We start from the raw sequence: 19,745 nt of genomic DNA on the forward strand, positions 1-19,745 counted from the left end.
GGGCCTAGGGTGAAGCCATCTCTAGAGGGTCCCACCCTGGGAGGGGAGGGACCTACCACACTTCTCCTCAGGGATGCAGAGCGCCGAGTGGCGGCGGTGCAAGATGGTGCCCTCAGAGCAGACGCAGCCCTCACCCAGCACCTGGCACTGCTCTGGGTCCAGTGGGCCCAGCAGCCCATCCTGGCACGACTCGGGAGGGTCACAGGCCGCCACACAAGCCTGGTAGGTGGAGTCGCTGGAGCACAGGAAGGCTGCAGGGGCACAGAGCACAGCAGACAGGGTGAGCTGGGGGCTCGGGGCACCAGCTGTGACTCGGCAGACAGTGCAAAGGGTTTCATTGCCGCTTTCCTCTAAGTCAGGATCAGCAAATGAAGTTTTATTGAAACACAGCCATGTCTCATTTACCTACTGAGTCTGGCTGCCTGCGTACTGCAAGGGCAGAGGGGGTGGGTCGCTGTGACCCAGGCCGTGCGGCCCCCAAAGCCTCAGATATTTATCTGGCTCTTCACAGAAAACATTAGCCAACCCCTTGTTCTAGATCAGAGTCTTCGAGCTCTCCTGACTATAAAAACTAGGTTTTCCATTGTGGTCCAATACACACATGCGTGGAGAACAGTGGTCCTCAACCCTGACAGACACAGAATCACCAGGCTCTGCCCCAGACCGATGGAACCAGGATATCTGACTGCGGGCCCCGAGCATCACTGATTTGAAGTTCGCTGGGTGATTTCAAAGGGTGCCCGGAATTGGAAATCACTGATATATGGAAACAAAGAAAGCCTTTCTTGAAATAACACTTAATCTTTCGGGTGCAGTACCCTCTAGTATTTTCTATTCTATTGCAGTTTTCAAATGCTGGTGCTGACCCCCAAAGCTGATTTCATACCCACTGAGGTGAGAGCCACAGTTTGGAAAACACTGCTCTCGACGGCATTGTCTTTTCATCTTTTATCTGGCGTGTTAGAGGTCTGGTCCTCCCGTGAGCAGCCTTTCTGGGCGTGTTCAAACTACCCTAGGCCAGTCCGTCCCTGCCTGCCCCACTGAGGCTGAGCTAATGGGGGTGGGACAAGGTGGACCTCACTGCTGTCTTTAAGGAAGGAGGAGAGAGACTGAAAGAAGAGAAGGATGCTCAACCGTGAAGGGAAAGGAACCTATATTTGCGGGGCTATGACCACGTGATGAGCGTGTGGGATGCACTCTGAACACAGCAGAGGGAGCTGTCTCTCTGTCCCTGTTTGACAGATGAGGCGAGAAGACTCAGAGACATTAAATAATAAATGAATAACTTAGAGTTACCTGACTTATTACTATAAATTATAATAAAAATAAATTTGTTAATTTATTAAAATATTGACTAATTTACTTTCCAAGTATATATACACTTGTTAATGAATGTACTTGAATGAGTGAATAAATCTGGAAAGCCTAGACTTGGATTCGGGACGGTTAGCCTTTTCCCACTCTAACCGTGGCAACAAAGAGGCAAGGGAGGAGACCCCCGCCCCACCCACCAACTCACGGCAGTAGTCAGAGCGCCGCCACTCGATGCACACGTGGAACTTGTGGCACATGGCCACGTACACAGTCAGTGCCACGCAGGGCTGCTGCACGTACTTGGTGTCCCGGATCCACAGCTCGCAGAACGACTCTGGGGAGACCTGGGCACGTACACCAGGCAGTGCTGCCTCCTTGACTCCTTGCATCCTGGGCCCCCGCTCTCCCCAGCCCTGCCCAGGGGTGACAGTGGGCCTCTGCAGGCTCCCAGTCTGGCTCCAAACTCAACACCTCCGGGGAACTCACCCAAATCTGAGCTTCCCCACCCTGGCATTGGCCCCTCTGCAGGCAGATCCTGCCATCCCAGCCAAGGGGGCCCCTTGCGCTGAACCCAGTCAGCACATACAAAGGTGTGGCAGGCGCTGAAGGTGCGGTTGGACACCATGCGGATGCAGGGGGAGCAGTCAGCCGTGGCGCAGCTGTCCGGGCGGAAGCGGGTCTGGCCCACTGAGGTAAGGGAACTGGGCACCTGCCAGCTGTCCAGAAAGGGAGCAGGGTCCTCGTCCTCACCCACCACAGAGCCATCATCCAGGGTGAGGTCATTGGCTGGGTCCCCATCACAGATACCTGAAGGAGGCAGAATTATTCAATAGCCATAATAATCACCACCACCTCCAGGCCCCCAGCTGTCACTCTGCATATTCCTCAAAATAATTCTTTGAGGCTGGTATTAGTATTATCTCATTTTATAGATTAGGAAAAGGAAGTACAGAGAAGCTAAGAAACTTGCTGTGTGAGAAAATGTTTTTGTTCTAAACAGATACCTAAGTATTTAGGGATACAAAAATACTTTCAAATGGTTCAGAAAAAAATTGCACATATGTAAATTGTATATGCATAGAAAAGTACATAGAAATGGATGCATAGATACATATATATAGTATATATCTATACCTTTATATATAGAGAGAGAAGCAAATGAGGCAAAATTTGAACACTTGGTAAACCTGGGTAAATAGCACATGAGAGCTCCTTATGGTATTTGGTAACTTTGAAGTTGGACATTATATGGACATTACATTAATTTTATTAAATTAAAATTTTCTCAAAAAAATCTGCTTTAACCAGAGATTGCTAGCTAATTATCACACCTGTTTCCTCTTCTTCCTGGGCAATCCACTAGCTTATTCTTCCCAGGCTTCCTTGCAGTTGGTTGAGACCATGTGACTGAGTCCCAGCCAATGAAACATGAGTAAAGGGGATGGGCACCACACCCAGACCTGGTCCATAAGCATTTCCCAACTCTTTCCTTCTGTGGAGTTGGAAGCTTGTGTTGAAATGCAAAGCTACAAGATGGAAGGAATCTCCACTTGGGAATTTATATGTGCAAGAAATAAACTTCTGTTGTGTTAAGACACTGAGCTGAAGGCGGGCTGAAGTTTATCTGTCAGCTTCTGGCACGACCTGAACTTCAACTTCATCTCTCACACTCTAGGCACCAGACACACACTTCCCTGCCCTTGACTTTGCTAAGGCTGTTCCCTCTTCCTGAAATACTTTCCCAGAAGTCCTTCCTTCAAGGCGCCCTGGGAGGCACTGTCCATGACCTTCCCCATTCTGCGTAGCAGGCTTTGGTCTTGTTCTCTGTGTACAAAGACTCATTTTCCTTTAGATTCTTGCTCTCTCAGTATTCCCCCGCGATACCTAGCAGAGGGCCTGGGATATCAAGCATTAGTTTGGAAAATTAGCTGACTTCTGCTCTGACACCTCCAGCCACCAGTATTGTGAATATAAAGTATGATTTAATACAATTGTATCAATGGTTCCAGTGGTCACATTTTTGGCCTTGGCATTGAGTCACCAAAGTGTGTCATAAAGGGACCCCAGGGAGGAGTTGGCCTGCCAGGTTAGTGCTGACCACAGCACTGCCTGCCAGGTGTAAAGAGGAGAAGGAAAAAGTGGGAGAAAAGGATGTGGTGCCAGTGGCGATGGCGTGTGTGCAAGGGGAGATGCTTGTGCACGTAAAAACAGAAGCTTCATCAAACAGGGATTTTCTCTTTTTTGCCTCCTGGTCTGACCCCAGTGATGGATACCTGGTAACTACACATTGTACAAATGAAAGGATAAGCATGAAGCAGACTTACGTGTGTCAGTTCAAGGGCAGAGGGCATTTTGAATACAGGGGCGTGAGTGTGAATGAACAAAATAGGTGCAGATTGATGAATGGAGGCCGTGCAAATGTGTGTGTGTGTGTGTATGCCTATGTCACCCACCATCACAATCACGGCAGCCTGTCACGGAGTACCCCGTGGGGCCCATGTCCTTCTGCCCCTACAGGGAGCAGCAGTCCACACTTGGATTCCTCCTGTACACCGTTTGCTTATCAAAGTACAAGCCCCTTAGGGCAGTCATGCTCTTGCTGAAGAGCACTAGCTCTAATGTGTTGTGGCAGCTCTGCTGTGTGACCTTTAGTATGCCACTTAACCTCTCTGAGCCCCCTTTCTTTCTCAGTTCAACGACCACCTCTCAGGGTTATTATGTGGATGACCTGGAATAAGTGAGGTCAGAGTGTGGAAGTGCTTTGTGAAGTGCTCAGGCATATGCAGACGAGAAGGATTATCTGGTATTAGGAAGCTATCGGAAGCTGACAGACAATCCCGGCTGAAGTGACAACTGGCCGAAGCCAGAGCCCTGCACCATCTCCCTCCTGGCAGCTTTAGCCCCAGAACACAAGACATTAGGTCTCCCGGCCCTGACAGCCCTACTGGTCCTCCGCTCTGGCTGGGCACTCTGTCCCAGCTCTCCCTGGTACAGGGGAACCTGTGTCCCCCTCCCCAAGCTGGGTCCCACCTCACCACACAGGCCACGGCCCTGGGTCTCGCTGGCTTTGTTGGCCTCCAGGATCATGAGTCCCGAGCTGTGGAGCCACTGGATCAGGATGTGTGACGGTGTCCGGATCACATACATGTGGCCTGTGTCCTCAATTCTGAACCCGTACCTGCTCACGGGGGGCCACACGAGCTGCGAGTCCACGGTCACCTTGGGGGGCAGGTGGTATGCAAAGTGAGCTCAGCTTGTCTGTCCATCCATCCATTCATCCCACAAACAGTTATTAAGCACCTGCTGTGTGCCAGTTTCTGTCTCGGGCCCAAGCAGCCAAGACCCAGTCCAAGGTGGCAAGGGAGGTTCTGAAAGCCTTTCGATGAGCACAGAGCAATGAAACAGGACATGCCGCACCCAGAGGCAGGCCGCATCTCCCTGCCCAAACTCACACGAATTCTGGGCCTTTCTGGTCATCCTATTCTTTCCTCACTCTGCTTGGATCACTGCTTCTGGGGGGATCTTCCCTGAACCCCTGGCCTCTGGGTTGGGCACTCCTTCTCAAGGGTCTCCCCATCTCTGGGCTGGCCACTAAGACAGAATCCCTCAGAACAAAAGTGAAGAAGTCAGATTTTCTAACCCTAATTATTTAAGGCCACTGTGTCTTGGCATTCTTACTTCCTCTCCATCACTGCATTCCTCCTGGTACACTTCCTCGCTTGACAGTAGGTTGGACACAAGTGTTCTAATTAAAATCACTTCAAATACATCTAATTTTGCATTATGTTTCTTTAAGAGGGCCCTCCCCCACCCCTGTCCCCAATCACGAATAAGCCTCTAGGCCCCTCCCCCCCAGACACGCTGCCCCCCACTGACTGCCGCCCTGGCTCAGCCTGGAGCACCAGCTCCTCAGACGCACTCACCTTCCTACTGAAGCGATCAATGATGACCTGGTGGGTCAGGTGAGTCACATTCAGCATCACCAGACAAAACGGGGGCCAGTTCAGGTGCCCCTGCAGAAAGAGCCCAGCCCTCGTCAACCCAGAGCCCAGTTCTGCCTTCTCACCCTGGTGAGCAAGTATGATCGCAGTCTTCCCGCCCCCTTCCCTGACACCTCCTCCCAACAACTTGCCAGGGGCACTCATGGGAGCTGTGCAACGGTGCTGAATCCCATGGGACATTTTTGGCTCTACCTGACCTCATGCAAGCTCAGCCACAAACAAACAAAAAACCCTGCCTCATCCAATGGGCTCACGCGGGCATCCTGGTAGGTGATTCCTATAACAGTCACCCTTGACCAGGCCAGCTGTTCAGAATGGCATCCCAGATCCCCTGCACCTCACACTGGCCTAGGAGGCTGGGACCAGCTGGGGATGGCACAGGGCCCAGGAGAGGCCAGAAGGTGGCGCACTCCACTGACTCTTTCCCCAGGCGTCTATTTAGGGAGGAGAGCCCTGGGAGACAGAAGGAGCTTCTGCATTGGTCACCTCCAACATCACTTAAAACTCAACTCACTGCTCAATCTCCCCTCCAGACCTAGTCAAATCCCCAAGTGCTGGCAGAATGTGAAGCAGGGGACAGTCACCAGGTTGGCGCTTTTGCAGTCAAGGTCGTGGACGGTGACCATTTCATCTGGGCTCTGGCTGAGGATGTAGATGGCCTCCTTGAACAGGGCTGCATGGCTCCCATCAAAGGTTACAAAGCTCAGATCGGGGAAGATTGAGCATCGGCCTGGGGGAGGGCAGGGGCAAGAAGAATAAACAGATGCCTTCATGGTCAAGGCTGCTGAGGAACACGGAGCAAGTGCCTGAGCCTTCTCCTGGGTGATTCAGAGGCCCTGGGGGCCAGGGGTTCACACAGAGCAGGCATCACACAGAGATCAGAGGTTGCAAGGGTAGGAAATCTGCCAGGCCAAGGGTCACACTGAGACAAGCGGCCCCACAGGAGGTCACTTTCAGGCCAGGATTACCCTAAGGCCAGGATGCACCCAGGTCAGAGGCAGAGGGCATGCTGGAGCAGGGGTACAAGAGGACACAGCACGAAAGGAACAGAGGCTCCAGTGGACCCCAGGACTCACAGGCACATTCCCAGAAGGGGCAGCAGCGGTCCCCGCCCACTCTCACAGCAAGGCCCAGGACCCCACAGCGAAGGGGTGCGACATCCTGGGGACAATGTTGGGACTGGTTCACGCGGATCAGCTGGCCCTCCAAGCAGATGTGACGGACGCAGTCCTCCTCCTCCACGATTGGCTGGGGCACAGGGTAGAGGGACAGTGTGAATGCCCATCCTAGAAGCCAGAGCCACTCACCCCGACCCACCCCCACACCCACCCCAAAGCCCGAGGGTATGGCACCCTTCCAGGTGTAGGTTCTGGCAGGAGACCCTGAGGTAAAAGCGCCAGGGAATGACACCCTCATTCTCCACCCACGGAACCTGGGGGTCAGTCGTGTATCACACACACACACAGCTGTCTGAGTGCTCACGGTCTCACACACAGGAACACAAACGTGTGCACCCAGTCCCATGCAGGTGCCCAGACACAAACATGACACGGACACACCCACGTTGTCACACTCTGGGCATCCCACCAAGCCACCCAATTAGCCCCTGGTGCCCCAATGGGGCACAGTGCCACCCTATTATGGTATCAGGGGCCCAGAGGAGCCTGGACAGCTTTTCAGGCTCTAGGGGCTTGAGGCAGGGGTGAAGACTGTGACTGAACCCCATCTCGTGGTCTGGCAACTGGTTGAGAAGCCACGACAGGACTTGCTCCTAGCCCGGGAATGTGAGAGCGTGGTGGTGCCCGAGCCCAGTGGCATGGAAGGAGGGGAGGCATGGAGGGTCCACATACAGGTGGTCAGAATCCTGACAAGCCACTCACAACACACAGGGCGGATGCATTGGCCTCAGTGGTGGTTGCCAAGGCCTCTGCCAAGCCCGCTGAGATGCTCTGGACTGCGGCCGAGCGCCCAGACTGCTGGGTGGTGGCCTCTCCCACAGGCTCTGCTGGTGGCTGAGGTCCTGCCAAGGTCCCGTGGGCCTCAGCCGGCTGAGGGAGCAAGACCAGTGAGCTCTCTCGGGAGGCAGTCCTGGCTGAGACAAGGCTCAGGTGCTGGGCCGTGGGTCCCAGTGGCACTGTGCTGGCCCAGGGGCCCTTGGCCTCAGTCACCAAGGCAGCAAGAGTGTGGGCTACAGCTGGTGTGAGCTCTGTGGGCCCCTCCTGGGCAGAGCCATGTGGCAAGGTGGGCAGAGACACTTGCTTGGACAGGATGGCCATCTTCTCTGCGGTGCTCTTCCGTGGGGCGACAGGTACTGTGGAGGCTACCCCCTCAGCCACAGCCATGACTGCCGAGGTTGGCAGTGTGGCTCCCAGGGGCAGGCCCGGCACTGTGCCTGTTGTCTGAGGGACCGTGTGACTGGGTGGGTGCATCTGGGCCACAACGTCTGGGGTGAGAGGCAGGGTGGTGCTGAGTGTCTGAGCGGATGGGGTCGTGGCCTTGGCAAGAGACGTGGCCTGTTGCTGCAGTGGAGGGGTGGTGACAGAGCCCTTGGGACCAGGAGTGGCCACTGGGGCAGATGTGCCCACTTTGGCCAGGGGCAGGCTGGTGTCAGGGGGTAGGCCAGAGAGGAGCTGGGGTGGCTGAGTTGACTCCAGAGACACGAAGGGTGTGGCCCCCAGCCCATGAGGAACTGTGGACAGGCCGGTGGCAGCCAGAGTCCCTGGGGGTGGAGCTGGAGGCCTGGTGGCTGTGGGTGTGTGCCCGGTGGGGCGAGGTGGGGCAGTAGGGAGTGGGCGGGGAAGTGGGGATGGCGGCAGGCCTGCAGGCTGGCCCTGCCCAGGCAGGACCTTCTCTGTGGATGGCCCCGTCTCCACTCCCTTGGTCGTCACGGGGCTGACAGGACTCTGTTCTGCTGCTGTTCTAGCCTCGGCTGGGGGGCTGCTGGGACTGGAAATGCTCTGGGCCTGTACGGGCAGGGGGGTCCCTGTCCTGTTCATGACCTTTGTTATTGCAGGTGTCAGCAAATGCTCTGGGGACTTTGAGGAAGTGGGGCGCCTGGAGGTCACTGTAGGGGAAGCCACAGGCCTGGAGGAGGTACCTGCGGGCAAGGCCAGGCTCGGCAAGGCCTGTAAGGGTGTCGTCTTAGCAGGCAAGGAGCCAGGGCCTGGGGCCGTCACCGCTTTGGTCATGAGTGGGAAGCGGGGCACAGGGGGTGACTGGGAGGAGACTGTAATGTTGGGGCTCCCTGCAAAGGTCATAGTTACCCTGGCCGTCTCCATGGCACCTGACCCCATACCAGGGGTGGACATCTGCTGTGACAAGGGGGAGGGGGAGGGTGCTGGGACATGGGGGGTGGTCAGGAGGCTGGCAGTCTCTCCTTTGCTGGCCAGGGCCTCCGTGGAGTGGGCAGGGAGGTTAGAGGTAGTGACCCTCAGCAGCTCCCGAGTGGGGGTTGGAGGCAACGTCGGCCCCTCAGTGGCTGCCAGGGGTGGGTTCAGGGCCGAGGCAAGTGGGGTAGCTGGGGTGACTGCTGGCCTGAGGGAGGGGGCCCCAGGAGTGTCCTGTGGAAACTGTAGCTCCTGGTCACTGGCAGTGGGCAGCTCTTCACTGGGAGGCAGGGTCTCGTTGCCAAGGACCTCGGTGGGAACCAAAACTGTGGGCTCCACACCTGGGCAGATGACAGAAGAGGCTCAGATGATGGGGTGACTGCCACCCCAGTGGTCACCAAGGTGCAGGGCTGTGATCTGAGGGGCAGCCTAGGTGAGGGGGAAAGACAGCTTCCCACAGCCACTCAGGCTGCCTGACCAAGCCATGCATGGCTGTGCCATGCACACTAACTCAGAGAAGTCGGCAGGTCTGGACTCTGCCTGTGACTCCAGACCAGTCCTTCCTCAGTCTGGGCCTCATTTTCTCTCCCTGTGAAATCGGAGAAAGGACTGGATGGGGTCTCAGCCTGCTCGACAGTGTTCTCCTTCCAGACACCCTGTGCTGACCCTGCTTGTCCAGGGACCTGGGAGTTCTGGGCATGCGGGTCCATGAGACCCTGGGGATTCACAGCAAATCTGAGGGAGGGAAGAAGAATGCAGGCCACTCACAGTCCTCCAAGTAGACGCATCTCTGTGTGACTTCATCCAGAACCTTGGGGGTGGGGCATGCAGGCACACAGCCCTCTACCCTAAGGACAGAGCAGGGGCAGGTCAGCGGTCTGGGATGCGGGGGGAGGGCCAGCTCTTCTCACCTGGATTGAGCACAGGTCTCATCCTTTCTTATGACGTGAGTATGTTCTTATCGTGTGCACACTCCTGTGAACCTCCATACACTGTCACACATATCACACAGGAGCACACACACCCAAGTGTGCATGCTGCACACTCCTGCCTCGGACCGAGGTGGAAACACACAAACGCTCACACATGCTCACAGGTGTCTCTACTTAGGCACATGCTCACACCCCCTCCATGCCTGCGGGACTCAAAAATGTTCACACGGCGTACACATACATCCACGAAGACCACTGCAAACATCAGCGTATACACACTCGCGCACACGGCTGCCCCCACACCCAAATGCATGCAGCTCATATACATGTACATGCCAGGCACGCCTGCACACACACACAGGCTCAGTTATATGCACACTGTGCACAGATATTCCCATATGCCCATCTGAGGCCCACTCACCTTCGTACACACCCCTCATATATACAGCACACAAAACATGCACATATGTGCGAGTCCACACATACCTCACTCCCATTTCTGCCCACAGATGACATACAAGCCCACTCCCACACATGTATGCTCAAACATGCTAATACACACACCTGAACGCCATGCCATCTCACCTGGGTACATCCTGGCAGCTGGCTGCCTGGGGGTCCCGGCAGGTTCGGAAGCAGGGGCTGGCACAGGCATCGTAGCGCCACTCGCAGATGGGGTAGGCAGCCCCCGACGGCTTGGCATCTGGAAAGGCAACCACCCCAGAGTCCCAAGACTGAGCATCTGCTCTGAGTCAGCTGCCAGAGCACAAAGGTAATCAGCTCAGCCCACGCCAGTCCTGTCCCGCAGAAGAGACAAATGGACTCACGTAGGAAAAGTGGAGACAAATACAATAAAAGCCAACCTCAGGGGACAGTGTATCCCTGAGAGTTGGGGTCAGTGCCTGGGTGATCCTTGGGATGGGGCTCAGGAAACTTGGCGTAGGGGCTGCAGATGGTGCTAGGGAGCCGGCATTGGAGTTGGGCTTTGAGGGGTGGCCCAGGAGGAGGCCAGGACCCCTGATCTCTAGGTTATTTGTCACCCTACCCCTCTGGGACCTTGGTGGTCAGGCTTACCCAGCCCCCAAGGACGCAATCTCTTCTTCCTTGCTCTGCCTCTGGCTAAGGCCACTGCCGACCTCCATGGAGGCAAGAAGCGTTCCCTTGAAGGGTGGGGGGAGGTGTTGGGGGGATCCCCTCCCCTCTCAGCCCAAGGCCCTGTGGGGCATTTGTCCTGCCCCAACCGAACCACCCCGCTCCTGGTCAGGGGAGAGAGCTATTCTCTGCAAGGCCCACCCTCTCTGTTCCCAAGGGCCTCTGGGAAGTAGCCAGATTCAGGACCTGGCAGGTAGAGTAGGTCTGAGCACTGTCTTTGTTGCCCCTAGTAACTTAGGCTACTACAACTAACAACAACTCACTCAACAGTCCACAAGTGTGTGCTCAATAATCTTACAAAGTAGCGTTATTATTATTCCCATTTTGTAGAGGAAAAACTGAGGCGCTGCAGAGGCTGGGAAAATGAAACTCTCCCAGGGGAGAGATCCTCTGTGGCCAGTGCCTTCGCAAAAGAGGGATCCTCAGGGAGTGTGTAGCCCATGGGGGGTTTCAAGGCAGACAAGACCCCAGACCTCCGTGGCCCCATTGACGGATCTCAGCTCTGAAGCAGGTGGGAGGGGCAGCCCCACCCTGGCAGCCCCTTCCTGACTTGCTGACTCTGAAGAAACCTGCTTTTCCAAAAGCCTTGGGACCAGAGCCGAGAACTTAACCATGAGCCAGGCCCAGAGCAAAGCTCACGGGATGCCATCGACCACCTCACCATAGCCTCCTGAGGCAAATACCCCCACTGCTCGGGGGAAGAAACAGGCAGGGAGATCGGGGCTCTCTTCCAAGTGCCAAGGACTGAGGTCAGGATTCGAACCCAAGGCTGTCTGGCTTCAAAGCCTGGGCTCAATCCATTCTGCCTCAGTGTCTTGCAGGAAGGGACACAGTGCTGCCATCGTAGCCAGTGACGAGTCTGTCCTAGGTGGGGTTCCTGGACTGGGTGGGTGACCGTGGAGCGGAGGGATGCACCGGCCCAGGCCTGATGTGTGCGTGTGTGGTGAGTAGGGTGGGGTGGGGTGGGGGTGACAAGTGAGGAGCCCGGCTGGAGACACATGGACACCTGTGTGGATCCGTTCATACAGTACGAAGTGCCTTCACAGGCCTGAACGTACAGGGGCACGTGTGGGGCAGAGAGGCCAGCCTGGAGTGGTAGAGGAATGAGGATTGCAGCCTTCAGGGTCTGGGCAGAGAGTGTGTGGCTTGGGGGCAGACACACCTGGCAGGGGGATGGCAAAGCCATTACCAGTCTTGGCTGGAAAGGACATGGTGCTGCGCCATCATTGCCCAGGGTCCTGGGTGTCCAAGGGGGACAGGGAGAGGCTGCTGGCTCACGGGGCAGGCATGTGTCCCCATCAGCAAGAAACCTGAGTCAGAGGGCTACGCAAGCAGAACCGCGATCACTTCTCCCCTCGTTTCCACAAAGGCCGCTCTATTTTTAGACTGTGGGAGTAGGCAAGACCCAGGAAGCTGGCGGGGCCCCAGCCACAGTGTCCATAGCTCTCTGGGCCACCAACACGGAGGCCAGGACACCTCCTGTCTCAGGGGTGGCACCCACGGGGCCTCTCCATGTCAGGGGAGTGAGGATTCGGTCCTCGGGGACAACTGGAAGGAGGGTGGGGAGAGGGCAGGAGGGGCAGTTGAGTGAGGGGCTGAGGGGACAAGGGTGAGGGCAGGGTGGACACCTACCCAGGAGGCGGAAGAGTGTGCCCTGGCGGAACACCTCCGTGTGCTCGTAGGGCCGCAGGGCCAGCACGGGGCCTGACACAAAAAGAAAGGACCCAGGCTCTGCCAGGGACTCCAGGGCCACCAGGCCTGCCTGCCACGTCCCCTGGTGCAGCGAGAAGGAGGCATGGTGGTGGAAGGCATCACTGCCCTGCCACTTGGCCAGTTCCAGGGACCCATTGGCTGTGACACAGAGGAAGAAGTTGGGTCTGTCCGCTGCCTCCAGGGAAACTACATCCGGGTCTGCAAAGAACCACATGGGTGAGGTCAGCGCAGCGAGGGGGCCAGGTGGGGGGCAGACACCAGGCTCTTGTCTGCACTCCCAGTGACAGAGGGCAGCACACACTCTGTGGACTAGCTGGGCCCTGTTCCTCCACACCTGTCCCCCTTCCCAGCCCACCTCCTTCTGCCTGCTGGCTGCCCCTCTGTGCCCACCTCCTCTTCCCCAGGGAAGGCGGAGAGTTAGAGAAGCCACCAACTGCCAACCTCAGGAGGTGACTGAACTCCCTCCCTTCCTTCCACACACATTTTTGAGGACCCTCCCTGTGCCAGGTGCAACTCTAGATGTCCAGGATAGAGCCATGGGCAGGACAGACAGAAATGGCCACCCTGGAGGAGTTCCGTTTCATTGGTCATACTGGACAAGCTGGGGCTTGGCGACATGCCAGGTTTCAGGACACCAGAGGGTGAGAGCTAGTGGAACTAGGGGACCCTGAGTCCAACCCACAGATAGGAAAACAATGTCCAGAGAGGGGAAGGCGCTTCTCCAGAGCTCCAGAGCCTGTCCCCTGCCCTTTCTCCTATGTCAACAAGGCCCGTTTCTAGAGTGCAGGGCGCACCGCTGAGTGAGTATTCTCCCTTCCTACCCAGAACATTCTCTCCTCTACATTTTTCCCATCACAGTCTTTCCCATCCTTCAAGGCCACTGCAAGGGACACCTCCTTCATTCAGCCACCCCAGCTCTCACCTGTAAGGCACTTGCTCTTTTGCTGTTCAGTAGCTTGGACACAGTGCAGGAGGGAAGGAGCACAGGGTGGAGTGGGGTAGGGGAGCCTGGGTCCTCACTGGGCCTTCACCCTGCCCCCAGCCACCCATGAAACCCAGACCTGACTGAAGTGCGGGCTGGACCCTGGAGCTCCTGTCCGCAGTGATGTTCTTCAAGGTCACGCTGCTCTGGAGTTCTGCTTAAAATACCCATAAAACCACTGGAAAATCAACACTTCCTCTGACCTAGACCTCACTTACTAGACTAAAATATTGAGTGGAAAACAAAATCCCCGCCAACGATGGCCTATCACACCTGAAAGGCTGTGAGATGCCCTTTTTGAGACAGGACCAGAGATCTGGGGACCGGCAATGTCTAGGGCAGAAGTGTCCTTCTGGGGGACGGTGGGGTACTTCTGGCCCTCCTGTGGCCCAGTGTCTGGCTCCTCACTCCCAGGTCTCCTGGTGCAGTGACAAGGTCCCTCCTGGCACCTCCTATTGTACCCCCAGGTCACACCATCGTGAACATCACCCATAGCTGGGGACTCTGGCTGTGCCTGGAGCTGAGCATGAGCTGGGGGGTCCCCCTCCTTAAATCCCCTCACAGCTCCCCACTGCCCTCAGCATAAGGATCCGCCTCCTGAGCTTGGCTTGCAAGTCCCTTCCTGACTCCTTCCGCCCTGCAGGGGAACATCACTTGTGCTGAGAAGCCTCTCCTGACTCCCAGGGAGCTGGACGCTTCTCCGGGGCAGTCCCCCCAGCACTGGGACTGCCTCTGACCACGCCTGTCTCCTGGGGGGGACTGTGGCCTTCTGGTGGGCAGGGTTGGTGCCTCTCATCTCCCTGATTTGCCAGTGTCCAGCTCTGTGCCTGGCATGGGATTAGGGCTTGGTGAAAGGGAAGGAGGCAAGGAGAGAAGAGAGGGAGAGAGGGAGGGGAGGCAGAAGGAAGGGGGGCACAGATCCTTGACACTAGATAAATGGCAGATCCTGAGTTCTCAGATTGGGGTGACCACTCTGAGGAGTGTCTGGGTTCAAGGTCCCAGTGGACGCTGGCGCTGGCTGCATGGCCCCTTGCTGTGATCAGAAAGATACTGACTGGATGGGGCCAGCAGGATTTGCGGGGAGAAACCCTGGTCACAGTGACCACACCCTGGGACGTACACAAATGGCCACAGAGGAGAGAACTTCCTGGAACTAGCGAACAGAGGCCTTGGCTGGCCCAGGGACGAGCACAAACACCAGCCGTGGTCACTCGTCTCCATGCAGGGTCCTGGCACCACTCAAGCAGAACTGCACTCTGAAGCGAGGGCAATGCCCACTAAAGCTAAGCCCTCCGAGGTTGCTGGTGGACTGAGCCCCAGGAGGCTGTGGGGCTGTGCTTGAGTCTGTGTAACACGCCCGCTTGGACCTCAGGATTGTAACTTGAGCAAATCAAGACCCCGTTCCTCCATTCACAGGAAGTGGAGGCCTTGCTTGAGTCGAGACATCAGCCAGCTTCCCCTTGGCGTTTAAAATCTACCCAGTCTTAAAAATTGGGGGATGGGGGCAGAGAAGGAAGAAGAGGAGAAGAAAGAGAAGAAGGGAGAGCAAGGAGCAGCATGAGGAGAGGGAGAAGTAGCAGCTACTGCCACCCTGGTTTTCTAGAACATAGAGATTGTGTAAAGCCCGGTACAAAGGTGCATCTGCACCTTGGCCTCCCTGGCTTTTTCAGGAAGAAGATGGGAGTTGTCTCTTCAAAGAAGCTAAGAGACTGACGTCAAATCCTGTCTCAACTGGGGAAGGGACACCTGTTGGAGCCGCACATTCCTTCAGCCACTGCAGGTGGTTTGGAGGCTCAGCATCCTCCCTCCTCTGGCAACTGCCTCCCCCCGAGGGGGGCCTTACCATGGGCCTTGGCCTTGTACAGTGCAGCCGTCAGCAGGAAGTTCACAGTGTCCCCTGGTGCCACATCCTCTGCACTCACCAGGACTACAGCACCGCCTGCCGCCTTCACAGCCACGAGGGCACCACCAGCCACCTGGCTGGCCAGCTGGTAGGGGCCCTTACCTAGTGCTGGAGAGAAAGAGCCAGTCATAAGGCCTGCCTTCTTGGGCCTTTGCACACCTCCCACCCTTACCTGCCCGCCCCTGCCAGAGGTGGGGCTGAGGGAGGGTGCCAAACACGTGCTCTTGGTCACTCCCCTCACCCCAAGCCCTAGGGACCTTGATTTTCATGAGAAGGAAGGACAGGAACCCCAGGCTGTCAGGCCTTGATGGGGACTAACCCTCTGCAAAGCACCTGAATCATTTCACAGGAAGCCTGGGAACAAGGTCACCTACAGGGTCATCTGGATCGCCCAAAAGTCTCTCCATGGGCCTGTCCCACTGCCTGGGCCTCTACGCTGTCAGCCACTGCTCTATCCAGGGTTGCCACGGGGAGGAGACGTCCGACTTGCCCTCTGCCCACCCAGGGCCTGAGAGGTGAAGGCCCTGAAAGCTTGGGCTCAACGTCAGCATTTCCTTATTCCAAGCCTGTGTCACTTTTGTGTCTCTTGGGTTCCTGCAGTTGTCAGTATAGGCTGGACCATTATAAACTTTGTAACTGACCTCCCTGCCTCTGATGAGCTTCCTACATCCAGGGCTTCCTCCCCAAAGCACCCAAGTCACCTTCCTAGCCTATGTAAGTATAGCTCTCCATTGCCCTCAAAATAGAACCCAAGAGCCCACTGGGGGGCCCCAACCCCTGCCTACCCCCTGCCTCCCACCCCTTTGCCCCTGCCACACTAAACTCCTCTGGTTTTCCTTGAAAGAGCTGTGCTGTGTCCTGCCTCAAGTGTGCACTCATGCAGCCCCCGCCCCGGGGTAGTCCTGCCATTCTGTGCCTGGCAAACGCCCACTCTCTCAGGCACAGCTCAAATGTCACTCCTTGGTGAAGCGTGCCCTGCACCCTCCCCCCACTGCGTTCCCCCAGCCCTGGGGGCACATGCTGATCACAGCTCTTAGGAGGGATTTCCATTGGGGGTCCAGGCAGGTCTCTTCTACCAGACGGGAGAGAGGTAGCACTGTGCTGGTAAATATTTAATAATCAGCCCCCAAAACTGAACAAACAAAACCCCAATTTGTAGTGTCTGCTGATTTCCACGATGTAAATACTCCCACCAGGGGCTAATTTCAAACTACCAACTGAATGCAGAGTTGGGAACACACAACTGGCTCTGGAGAGCCGGGGCGGGCCAGCTCCAGGGGTCCACAGCGACAGCCGTCGCTGACCACTGACGCCCCGGCGACCAGCAGGGCCTGGACCAGAGAAAATGTGGGCAGAAATGCAGAGCAAGGAATGGATGGGTGGGTGGGAGGCTGAGTAGGCGGAGGATGCTAGAAACAGCTTGTCCTTTGCCAGTTACTGCTACCCAAAATGCCACGGAAGGGAGAAAACGCCACTCAGAGCTGTCTTGCTGAAATGTCTTGCCTGATATCAGACAGACACTGCCTGTCCCCGGGACCAGAATTCTCCCATTACAGATCTATTCCTTTAGGGGTTAGAGGGTTTGGCCATCAGGAACAAGTGGGGGCTTAACTTTTAGGCGGGACTGCAGTCCCTGTGAATTATGCTATACCTGGGCCAGCCTTCATCACTCAGACCCCTAACTGGTACCTTTGTCTCTAATTGGTTCCCTATCATTTTAGCTGCTATACTCTTTCCAGGGGGGATGTTTCTCAAACTGAAATCTGATAATGCAGGTAACTGGACTTGGGCCTATACCCACATAGGCCTGTGCCTGGCAGCATGGTGTCTGGAAGGGACAGGCGGCGGGGTGGGTGGTGGGGGAAGCTTGGGAGTCAAAGGCAAATGACACCAAGAACCCAGTGAGCATCTGACTCTGCCAACGTCTGACTTTCGTCCATCTGGACAGAGATCGGTGCTGAAAACTACGCCCGGGCAGCCCTCCCCACACTGCCTGCCTGACCCCAGGGGTTAAATTGACTAATTGGCTCTAACGCTGGTTTAACCTCCCTGGGTCTTTATTCATGGCCTGTGTTTCCACCTTAGTTAACTCAAAACTGGAAGCATATCCAGGTGCCCTGAGATCTTGTCTAACTTTGATGATGAATCTGATGGGCTGAGCCAAGCCATCCTCAGGGAGAGCAGTTGGCGTTGGCCATTGCCAACTCAAAACTTCAAGAAACCCAAGATGATGTCCCATGGGTCTGATGAGCTAGATCATGAAGGTCATGGGAAAGCCCACTGGTGCAAAGGGGGTTTTTGCTTCCTAGTGAAGCTGCCCTGGCCTGGTGAGCACAATCCCCAGGAAGCTGACCTGGCGTGGGCTCCAGGTAGGCTGCTGGGGACAGAGTTCTGGGGCATCCCTGGGCCATGCACTGTCAGAGCTTTCTCTGTATGACAGGGTCCCTCCGTGCCCCATGTCAGCTCTTCCAGGGCCAGCAGGGCCTCAGGGTGGCTGATGCTGCTATGGCATTGGGACAGGGTGGGCAGTGCCCCTGGCTCCACTTGGGGAGGACGGAGGACGGGCTTACCTTTGTTGAAGAAGTCACAGTCGTATGCTGAAAGGACAAGAACAGAGGCTTCTTTAGAAGCTGGAACAGGTGGGCAGAGACCAGGCCCCTAGCATCCCAGCTCTTCCTTCCTCCCCAAGGGCCGGACCTGCCCCAACCCCTGCCTCCCCACCACTTCCCGATTCAGGCATGGACATCAGATTCAGATGTCTTGAGGTATAGGAAATACATTGGCTCCTCTCTGTGCCCCCAGCACAAAGCTCAAAGCCTGCCCTAAAGTAGGCACTCAGCATTTAGCAAATGAATGAATGAATGAATGAATGAATATTGGGGAGAAGGGTCTGTTTTATGTGATCCCAAAGGGCAAGATTAGAATCAAGAGGTGGAAGTTCCAATCAGAAATGTTGCAGAAGGCCCCAGAGGAATGCAGGTGCAAGGTAAAAGTTGGTCTTCCAAAAGCCTTGGGTGGGAAGGGACCAGGGGCCACGAAGTGCCAGGGTGCAGTTTCTACCAGGCTTTCATAAGCTCCTCCAGGCGTGTGTTCAGTGCACCCTCTAGTGGTCCAGTCTAGCAACACAGCCTCTTTCCCAGGCTCCTCAGCCACAGAGTCAGTCCTCAGCCCTCTGAGGTAAGCTGGGGACCTTGAAGAGGTCACCTAAATGCAGGAGCAAGGCTATGAGGAGCCAGTTGGGTAGACCTGGGATCAAGGTTGATGAGGGGCTTCTGCATTCATAGGTATGGTCTGAAGACAGCCACCAATTCCACCCCACACCCCAAACCCCCAACCAACACCACTCCTTTGCATTTGGCATTACTCTCTGGAAAGAGCACTTGGGGTCAGAAGGCTGACCTGCTGTGTTGCTATGGACAAGTATCTGCTTCTCCTCACCTGTAGACTCAGGAAACTGAACTAGAAAGCTAGAGGATCTCCGGGCCTCTGGTTTCAAGCGTGTACCAGTGTAATGGCAGCTAGCCCAGAAGAGTCGTCAAGAGCCAGCTCTCTAAAGTCAGACCTGCGTTAACCCCATCCCTGTCACTCATCAGCTGTGCATTCTGGGACAAGTTACTCAGCCTCTCTGTAACTCGGTGCCCTCCTCTATGAGACGGGACCACGGCTAGTATCTGCCCCTCGGACTTGTCCCTGGAAGGCAAGTGCTCAGCTCAACGCAGAATTTAAGGAAGCATCAAAAATCTCAGTAATCAAGATATATAATATGTCCATCAATATTTTTTAAATTTTAAAATTAATGCAAAATATCCACGATGAATAGAATACCAAAATTTTAAAATAAAGATGGGTGAGGGACAGCGCCTTGCCAAGTCATACTGGAGCTTGAGGCTAAAGGAAAAATCGGTAATATTAATCCTGCCATTACTTAAAATGTTGATATTTTGTTCATCAAAGTTATTTTTTATATTATTGTTGATTTTTAAACTATATTGTCTTGACATAGGGTTTACGTTGTGGCCCAGTGGGTGGCTCACTCGCCTCACCCTAGCCCAGGGCCTGAATAGTAATGAGTTAATGCACAGAAGGCACAGGGCCTGGCGCACAGTAGGTCCTCACTAAATGTGTGTTCCCTTCTTCCTGAAGGATTTTTACCAAAGAAATAGAGGGAGAAGCAAACCGCATGGGGACCCAGGGCATCTGTAGTGGAAGGCTCTCGGGAAAACAGACAGAGAAAAGGGAAGCCAAAGGCAAGTTCAGCTCCACCTTCCCCTGAGGTCGTCCTGCCAGGAGCCCCCAGAGCTCAGGACATGCCAGCTGCATGTCACTGTGGAAAATGACAGCAATAGTGGAGAGCACCATGCCAAGAAATGTACGTGTGTTGTTATCTCACTGAAATCGCACAGCGCCCTGCAAGGTGGGTAC

General features: G+C 55.6%; 1 protein-coding gene across 1 annotated transcript in view; it reads right to left on the reverse strand.

Annotated features, from left to right (window-relative positions):
* The window catches only part of OTOG (otogelin), a 73,182-nt gene that overhangs the window by 12,984 nt on the left and 40,453 nt on the right, over positions 1-19,745 (reverse strand). Inside the window, exons 31-43 of the mRNA XM_053924415.1 lie at positions 17,894-17,920; positions 15,264-15,431; positions 12,358-12,636; positions 10,159-10,276; positions 9,410-9,489; positions 7,196-8,982; positions 6,392-6,563; positions 5,900-6,045; positions 5,238-5,327; positions 4,350-4,533; positions 1,901-2,121; positions 1,520-1,658; positions 57-251 (exon numbers count right to left, since the gene is read on the reverse strand). Coding sequence (XP_053780390.1) covers positions 57-251; positions 1,520-1,658; positions 1,901-2,121; positions 4,350-4,533; positions 5,238-5,327; positions 5,900-6,045; positions 6,392-6,563; positions 7,196-8,982; positions 9,410-9,489; positions 10,159-10,276; positions 12,358-12,636; positions 15,264-15,431; positions 17,894-17,920 — 3,606 coding nt within the window. The remainder of the gene's footprint in view (positions 1-56; positions 252-1,519; positions 1,659-1,900; positions 2,122-4,349; positions 4,534-5,237; positions 5,328-5,899; positions 6,046-6,391; positions 6,564-7,195; positions 8,983-9,409; positions 9,490-10,158; positions 10,277-12,357; positions 12,637-15,263; positions 15,432-17,893; positions 17,921-19,745) is intronic.

Source organism: Desmodus rotundus, chromosome 5 (assembly GCF_022682495.2).
Source record: "Desmodus rotundus isolate HL8 chromosome 5, HLdesRot8A.1, whole genome shotgun sequence".
Taxonomy (NCBI): Eukaryota; Metazoa; Chordata; class Mammalia; order Chiroptera; family Phyllostomidae; genus Desmodus; species Desmodus rotundus.